Source organism: Zeugodacus cucurbitae, chromosome 2 (genome assembly GCF_028554725.1).
Source record: "Zeugodacus cucurbitae isolate PBARC_wt_2022May chromosome 2, idZeuCucr1.2, whole genome shotgun sequence".
Classification (NCBI taxonomy): Eukaryota; Metazoa; Arthropoda; class Insecta; order Diptera; family Tephritidae; genus Zeugodacus; species Zeugodacus cucurbitae.
The window spans coordinates 189,742-199,311 of record NC_071667.1 but is presented as its reverse complement, the minus strand read 5'-3'; the positions used below and the strand labels follow the sequence as shown (position 1 = coordinate 199,311).

At 32.1% G+C, this 9,570-nt stretch overlaps 1 protein-coding gene across 2 annotated transcripts; it reads left to right on the top strand.

Moving 5' to 3' along the window:
- Positions 1-1,512: 1,512 nt before the first annotated feature.
- Positions 1,513-8,981, top strand: Hyal4_1 (Hyaluronidase-4). Of its 2 annotated transcripts, XM_011178263.2 has the most exons (6): positions 1,513-1,950; positions 6,459-6,862; positions 6,936-7,021; positions 7,769-7,852; positions 8,254-8,504; positions 8,570-8,981. In XM_011178263.2, exons 2-6 carry the CDS (start codon positions 6,460-6,462, stop codon positions 8,694-8,696), a joined length of 951 nt encoding a protein of 316 aa, XP_011176565.1. In that variant the 5' UTR covers positions 1,513-1,950; position 6,459; the 3' UTR covers positions 8,697-8,981. The 2 variants fall into 2 exon arrangements, with proteins under 2 accessions (XP_011176565.1, XP_011176566.1); XM_011178264.3 differs by lacking the exon at positions 7,769-7,852.
- Positions 8,982-9,570: the final 589 nt, after the last annotated feature.

Below are 9,570 nucleotides of genomic sequence, written 5' to 3'. Positions count from 1 at the left end.
CTTTTATGTAAATACGAAATTTATTAAGAGTGTTGCAATTTTCACCAGAATCGTTTCTCGATTTCATTACCATTCACTGCAATTTTTGAATATTCGTCATGAAATCAATTGAATCATCTTAAGCATATTTTTTTGCATTAGAAATATACAGTTGAACTTCCATAACTCGATCTTCTATAACTCGAAGAATTGGCAATAACTTTTAGAAGACAAAATCCCTTCCATAACTCAAACTTCCTTTACTCGAAGTTCTCCATAACTCGAACTCTTGATTTGACAATAGAAGTCAAATTTCATACAAATTTCCTTCCATAAATAATTTAAAATTTTTCTATTGAGGCATAATTTTAAAATAATCCCTATATATCATATGGATTGCATAAATCATATAACGAAGCCACGGGATACAGACGTCAAGAGCCAAAGAATAGGAAACAAACAAAATTACAGAATACATGTTTAAAACTGTATAAATCTATATTTTACAGATTTTTGAAAAATTGATGTTTTATCGAAAATTTCTATAACTCGGAAGTTTTTTGTGGATTATGGTGATTCGCGTTAGTGAAGTTCAACTGTAGTTGGTTCGATTTGATCGAAAAATTTTACGTCGGAATCGTTGAAACCGTATTGAAAATCAAATTTACGATCACATTGAACTTACTTATCGTGACTAATAGATGTCACTAATTACGAAATCATTGAATCCGCAAAATCGAAAACTTTGGTCGAAATCTATCCGTTGGTGAATGAGTTGCGGAAATGTAAAAGAAATAAACCATTTGGAAGTTTTTATGTAAATAATTACTGATGACTGACTAAATTATGTTTTGAATTGGTATTTTAGAGACAAGATACATACAAAAACAGACTAACAAAAATAAATTAAAGATGTTTAAAAGCGATATAAAGTTGCCCACTCGAAATAGCGAAAGAATTTCCTCAAAGAGCCTCAGGCGAAATTTTTGTGTGAACTTTTAGTGAGTTTAAATTGACATTTGTATGGATGGATCTAATTAAACAATTGTCAATTGTTAAGTTTGTGGAATTACAAATTTAATCACTTCACTTAACGAAAGCAATGTGAGGTTTGGTTTCTTTCGTTTCGATGTCCCGCTGCCTAAGTACATACATATATGTAATTATTAGAATATTACGATCGTATATTTTCTTTTACGGTCTCCACCGCTCTCAAATTTTAATTTGCGCTCATACAGGTTGTGGAGTTATAAAGCGGCGACGTTGAAAACGAAACTAACATTACCAAAACCATGCACGCATGCGCTAAAGCTGCTACCAACTTCAACATTGATTTGCTGCAATGGCAGTGCGCTGCTCACAGTTCTACGTTCGTTACTTTCAGTGCGAGCGTGTGTAACTGCAATAGTAATAGCGGCAACATTTACTGCTCCAACTTGTTGCTTGTAAATTTCTTCAGCAACTCTCAACTGGTAGTTGGTTTAATCGCTCATACAGTGTTGGAATGTGGGTCAGGCTATATAAACCCAAGTTCAAGGCGATCGCTGTTTCAGACGAAAGAAATAGCTTACAGCGACAGCACGACAGCTTATCAGCGAAGAAAACACTAAAACGAAACCAAAGTGTGGATTGTGAAAAGTTAGAAAACTGGAAAAAGATAAATTTTCTTATAGTCAAAGAAGCTCACATTGTAAAAGTAGATGTTGTAAATTCCTCAACAAATTATAACATTTTAACTTCAGTGCAGTGAAAATATAACATACCAAACGTTAATCATTTCATTTTTAATTTTGTTAAAAAATAATAAAAATTAGTCTATTCGCGAGTGCAGAAGTTGCAACGTTCTAAATTGCAAATATCCAAGTGATTTAGACAGCAACAGTAGTGTCCACAGTTACAAGAACCGTCAACTGCATAGCTCTGTACAATATAATTGAATTGAGAAAGGGGAAAATAACGAAGTAGTATCAGGTGAGTTTTACTTAATTATAAAGAACTGCAATTAATTTCTAAATCGATATTTTTAAAACAGCCTGGGTTATCAATTTCTCCACTCTATAAAACTAGCAATAGAAAAATGTCTATATTTTATACCTATTTTGGCCAAACGTTTTATAAATAATTTCCTTAATTTGGGTCATACTACATATATGTACATGATCTTTATATATATCAAACATAGTTTAATGATAAGACAAAGCTTTGCTTATATACATGAGTTTGATACACTGTTTTTAAAGGATTTGTTTATTAAAACAACAACTTTGTGATCTCGAACATTTTTGAAAATTTCTAGATATGAAACCCAATTTAATATGCAGTTAAACTTCCACAACTCGAACTTCAAATAGAAGTCAAATTTCATACAAATTATATTCCGTAACTCGAAAGTCTCTCTAACTCGATTGTGTTTTTTTTTATTTGAGTTAGGGAAGTTCAACCGTATTTACAGGCCTTTTAATATATATTTACAGAGTCTTTATTAAGATGATCTAGTTAACTACAAAAAACTATATAAATCAGTAAGCGAAAGTAGCTATGCTTCTATAGTTTAAGTAAAAATTAGAAAGTTATTTATTTAAGCTAAATATGGTAAAGCTGCTAAATTTCAGTTCATCATACCGTAAGCTTCATTAATAAATAAAAATGCATGTATGAAAAAGAATGTACAAATTTCTTATGCGCCTCTATTTGGATGGGGAACGCCGGTATTAACACTATACTTTCAAACGAATTAGGATTAATTTACACCAACATATTTTATGCTCACGTTTTCGTGCATGTTCGAGTTCACACACTCCAATACACTTTGCAATGTAGGTCACACACCAGTCATAACAGAACTTGAAAAATTAAATCGTTAATATACAAGAAGAAGACAAACAATAGTGAAGAAAAAATAAACAAAAAAGCCAGTCGTTTAATCTGGAAAACCGCAACGAAGAAGTTGTCTGAAATACAACAATTATATTACACCAGGCATCCATAAATAAAACTGTATGAATGTGCATATAAGTGTATAAAGTAACACATATTACCACAACCTGGAAATACGACTATCCATACATAGTGTACCTTATGTTCTTCAACACCACGGTTTTCCATAATCTTTGTTTTATCATAAGTGGATTTTTAAAGTTGTAAGCATCATCCGCTGTTTGGAGATAAAATTTGGAGAAATTTCCAGAGTATTTTGGGAACGAACAAAATAAGAAACAGTTAACTGATTTTATCTGGAAAAGTATGTAGTTATTACGGCATACATATATGTAAAATAATGTGTAATTTTCTCAGTCAAGTCAAGTTCAAAGATGCTGTTTATTTATAAATGTTTTTTTTTTTATTTTTAATTTAGAACTTTATTGTACAATTTTTATTTATCGAAGCAACAAACGAATTTGAATTCAGGTGTACTTACTTACATACACATGCATGTATACATTTGAATGTATGCACATACCGTTTTCATTTTGTTGTAGTTTTTGTCATTCCATTTGTTGATTGGCTGGCATTCGGCTTTTGCTTGAGTGGAGAAAGTTTTGCTGTTGACTTGACACACTCTGCTTTTGTTATACTCAAAACCGTTGTAAGAGTAGATATGTATATGTAAATTCAATGCCACATTTATATCGAATTAAGATCCAACATGTTTAAAGATTTCGATATTTAACATGATTTCAATAGTATTATCAGATCAGATCATCAACACATACTCAACTTAATAAAGAATAAGTTATGTACATATGCCTAACTAAATTTACCACGACCAAAATATTGCTGAGAAATCATAATCTACTCTTAATTTCACAACTGTCAGTAAGCGCGTACCTACATATGTGTATATGTATATGAGCTATTGAAAAAAATAATTAGCGAAGAAAGTTGTTCCACTATATTGTGAAGTATTTTGGCTGCATTCGATTTCATTTCTCGGACTGAAAAATATACAACTACCATAAAATACTTGCACTTCATATATGAGAAAAATTTCATTATATTTATATAGTTATTACAATAAACAGTTAAATTATTTTAATGAATAAATGGAGATTTAATTTTAACTGTTAGTTGTCTATTAACCAAGATGTATTTATTATACAAATGCTGCGTTACCACTTTGAATGTGTTCCATTTTTTACATGATAAAAGAACAACAAATTTCTCTCCATTATGCTGGTCAACCTTGAAAATCCGAGTAGAGGGCAGAATAAATGTCACATTTTTGAGAAAAGAGAACGCTTTAAGTCCACAAAAGTGATTGAAAAGACAATTTATCGTTTTCATTTCCAATGTACCAAAATTATTGATCAACGTTTTGGAAAATGACAAATGTTGCAAGCGAAGAACAACAACTTAAAAAAGTATTAAATGCGCTCTGCCGTTCTGAAAATATCAAAATACTTAGACACAAAACTATTGAAAATTAAACTAAACAAAGTTCAATAATCCAACATTAATATTGCTGCAGGCTAATTAAGCACCATGCTGAGAATTTTAGCTCTATATACTCTTATAAGCAAATTAAAGAACTGATATCTAAATATTCCCTGTATCAATTAATCACATACGTGCATATGATTTCTCTTTTTTAGTTGAAAATAATTGAAAAAAAAAATCGACAAAAGTGACGCACAACATTTACGGTCAATAAACTTTTACTTTTTTCTCCGCTTTTTCTACATATACTTTTCTCCCTTTTTCTGTTAGCACTACGGCTTCCAATTTTTTCTTTGATTTTATGTGTCGACTTAATGAAAGTGAAAAAGTTATCGTGTCTTCCATTTTCATCTTTATCTGGTCGTCACAACAACTTATAATACAAAAGTAACTGTATACTTCAAATTAATTAAGTGTTATTATTGGAAACCGAAAAAATGCAATCGTGATATGACTTGGCTGGAAAAACGAGCAGTTTCACTTTCTCTGCTGAGGCTTCAATTAGAAATGCTAATTATTAATTCAATAAAATACAAACCACATGGTAGTTGAATATTTCAAAATCACAGAATTAAGAGCATATGAAGTTCTTTTGTGTCGGTATGCTTTTGAAATACAAACTATCTAAATTTATTGTTATTATTAAAATAAAAAAAAAATGAATTTATTCCTTTTTCCACTACTCCGAGAGTTTATGTATGGTAGATTGTTGTCACCCTGAAAAGTATGTGTACATTTAAACTTTATTTAACACAATTAGAATATTTATATATGTATGCGTGTATACCATAGAAAGTAGATATTAATCAACTTCGGCTTTGACAATACAATTTTTAACTTTCATAATTCACAAATTCTTCTTAATTTACTTATGACGATCAAGGAACGTGCTGAGGCGTTTCTCACATCAACTTATACTTACGAGTATATGGCGAATAACTATGGCAGTTAGTACATGTTATTGGTGTCACATAAAAACGGCTCGTTTCAATTATCGCAGTGCTAACAGAGGAATAGAACCAGAGAACCAAATAAAAACAGCAATAACAACAACAAGGTGGCCAAGAGTCGCTATTCGAAGGCAATAGTTATCTTATGATACTTTCATTTCTCTTTTTCACTCGTAAGCCTAACCTGGCAACCACAGCTATGCTATTTACACATACAAACACATTAAAGAAATGTATAAGTACAAAAAATAAACTGGGAGCAAAGAGAGTATGGCGAGCTAATTCAGTAGCCCGAGATAAATTAATAAAATACCTGTTGAGAAAACTAGTAATTGTTAATGAGAAAATACAAGATGCAAGCACGTCTTAAACAAAAATCATATATTCTCCAGTACGTACGTACACAAATACTTAATTGGCTTTGTACCGTTAGTTGCTCTTTCTTTGTGTTCTATTCTATTACAGTTATTGTAAAGAGCGAATGCTTTTGAAACAACCATTCAAATGGATGAACTCACCTGAATATTGCAATGTTGTATTTACTATAATAGAAATTTTACATACGAGTACATTAATAGGTGTATATGATCTCGAAATAATGGAAATATTTTAACTTCGTTTCTTTTCCTACTGCTTTATGCCATTGCATTCGCAAATGTTAACGAAAATTGTGGCATTGCACAATTTCTGTGGCAAATATGGCAGTCATAGTACACCTGTTGAATATTAATGAACGAGTGTCTAGCATACTAAAAACTGTAAAAAATATTGTTATCGCACAAATATATTGACCGGCATACAAAACCTCAATTAGGAATATCATATTAACATACAATATTCCGTCTTCACCGTAAGTGAATACATTCTGGCTATGTACTCCTTTCCTTTTACCATGTTCAGTAAAAACAAAAGACTTGTGTGACATACTTTTGCTAAGCATGTTTTCCTTTCTCTACGCAACAAGGGCGATAATCCAGATTGTTTTGAAGCATGTTTATTATTTCTAAATTACGATGGAATTTTCTTTTCTACATTTCAATATATTTTTCAAAATGTTCACTTATGTGTATCGTTTTATTCTTCTCGCTGTAGAATGTTTAACCAACGCAAGCTTTACTCTTGCCTGCTACTTTTAATAGTTTCTGCTAATTGCCTGCTCCTCACTTGGGCATATCCTCAAAATGAAGTTTATCAACAGCGACATATTCAACAAGGCCGCCAGTCCCCCATTTATCAGCCCACAGCTGAATCCACGGGCCGCAAATATGCGGTGAAACCCAATGCATCCAAAAAAGTGGCTTTAGATGATGTAGAGGATGACGGCGATGTGGTGAATCAATTGAGCGAGACACCCACCGGTTTTTCTTGGTCCAATATGTTGTCGACTGTTTTAACGATGTTCTTCAATGGAGCAGCGAACGTGCCCTCTAAATCTGATGATGTAGACAACTCAGTCGGTTTCGGTGGCTCACCCTGGGCCAATGTAATATCGATGGGTGAGTGCAATATTCAAGAAAAAAATCTGATATTTACTAATTCTATACTTACATTCAATTTCTTTACTTTAAGGTCTGAAAATTATTAACACACTTTTGGGCGGCGGTGCTCCAAGCGACGGTATTGATAAGGTTGACAACGGCGGCTCTCCAATGCAGGTACCAAGTGATTTCTAAATTTATTATATATATCATTGTAGAAGCTTAAAGTGCACTTTATACAATCCCATAGCATTTTATTATTTGGTGTAAATAATTTCTTAGATCTAACCAAAAAGTACTGCTTTTAAATGCTTTACCACTCAAGAATATAATATATATAGTTAAAAAAAAGTAGAGGGGCAATGGTTAGTATATGATTTTAATTCGAAGGTATGCAATTGATTCAATTAGTACGTATTTCGGCGAATGTTTGAAACCTACAATATTTTTTTTATTTTACCAAATGGTTTATTTTCAATAGTCTTACAGCTATCTGAAGAATTTGGATATAATATCTAATATAACTTGTGTGAATATTTAATTCAATATGAAACTTTAGGAATTTATATAATATATATGTGTATATGTACATATAAACAGATGACTTACAATCATTTTAAGTGGCCGCTAAATTTGCATAAGTAATAGCTGTATGCGAGTACGCATGTCTTCCTCTGTTTTCAATTAGTACTTACACATTGAGTTTCAATTTCCACCGCTTAAATTCATACATACTGCCATATGTATTAATAAAATCTGTTTTCATAAAAGTTTTTAATCGAAAATCGTATTCTTTTCGTTTTACCATTATTTTTGTTGCTCTTGTACAATACAATACAAATCGATACATAATATATTGAAAAATATCTCAAACTGAATGGTGTATGGAATTATTGGTTTTGTGTGGTTTCTCGCTTGCAACAGAACATCTTAGCTGCTGTGCTGTCATCAGTGCTTGGTACCAAAGATCCCGATCAAGTGAATTCGATGGCGAAACAAGCTGGAGAGGTAAAGGAATAATTTGATGAACTAGTAAATTATAATTTAAAAAATAAACAAACTACTACAAAAATTTTTACCGTAAAAAGTAAAAAAAATTTTACCTTTATCTACGGAATATGAAATGCGTACAATAAACACTTTATAATAATAGCATATAAACATTGCAATAACCACATGTTAATACTCACATGCATAAATCAACTAAAATCGCATAGCTTTTCCATTATAATTTATCTAGCTTATTTACCTTCGCACATTTTGACGAGCTTACACATCTATTAGCACACGTACACATTTATGAATCTACATTTGTGCATATGTTCTTGAGTATTTCAAAAAAAAAAAATAATTTCTTTCTTCTCTGCTCTTGTTATTGCTCTTATTTATGTGCAATTCGACGCACTCAGTTCATTCAAATCGTGATGAATTTGCTTGATGCACTGAAGACATCATTCTCTCATCGGTCGTTATCTGCCCGCTCGATGGGCAAGCGGGACTCGGTCAGTGACGCCACAGTCGCCGGTCTCTCCCTTCTGAAAGGTTACGTGCGTACTTACCGCAATGCAGACGACAAGTGCATGCAACGCTATATGTGTGAAGCAAACTCAGAGTGTGTTCGCGAAATTGGAGGTGCCAGCATCTTCTGCCAACTGGGATCGTAAGTATTGCTGCTCTTAGAAGACGGTGGAAGTAATCAAGAAAGAAATTTCATTTAATTTGCAGTTATGCCACTAGCTACTTCCTGGATCGCAGCAGCGATGGTAAGTTCGAACATTTATATGATGCGGGACGCAGAGGACGCTCCGGCTATGACTGTCATCAACTGTTTCTTGAGTGTAATGAAGTTTAGGACTTGATATATCTTGGCGGAAATTCTTCATTGACTAAGTCATATGAATATGCTGCAAAAATCCGTGATGATGAGAGAGAATACATACATACATAAATTATACAAGTTATTTTAATTGACGCACACATGTATCTCGGTCGATTAATCGTTAAGTTTAGGTTAAAAAATAATGTATTTATTTATTTATGTGCGAAAAGAAATAAAGCATAAAGACAAGACATGCGCTAATTAGGTTAGTAAATTATAAATAACAAATAAACAAGCAAATGGATTTGCCGAAAGTAACAGTTTAAATTTTATAATAATAACATGGTCAATTGCTTCCAAACAAAATTTAAGCATTCTGCGATATGAACACACTTGGTATTATCACTTCTGACCTATATATGTATGACAATAACTTTATTTCAATAGTTTCTGATCTAAGTTCACAAACTCGGATTTAAGAGAGAGAGAGATTATCTTGACATTTCATTGTGACAATACGGTGAGTATATGTATAATTACAGCACTACTAAGTATGTCCCTCCTAGAAAAGTGTTTAATTCATAACAATTAGACTATAATTTTTGAACACAGAAGAGTTTTGAGAATATACATATTTCTAGAAATTTAAAATAAAAACTATATATAAATGCTCACTACGTTGGAAGTAGGAGCTATTCTTCTGTTGCTCTGTTCGATCCCAATCAATAGTACGCATAATAACTAGCGAAACTCTACCGTATACCAATAGCAATTTACCATCATGGTACATATGTATCTTAAGAAAAGCCCGTATCTGGACATTTCAGCAGTCATTTACATATTATTAGTTGAGTTGAACTAGAAGTTAGAACTGAGAGGCATATTTTGACGTCCGATTGAGAATGTC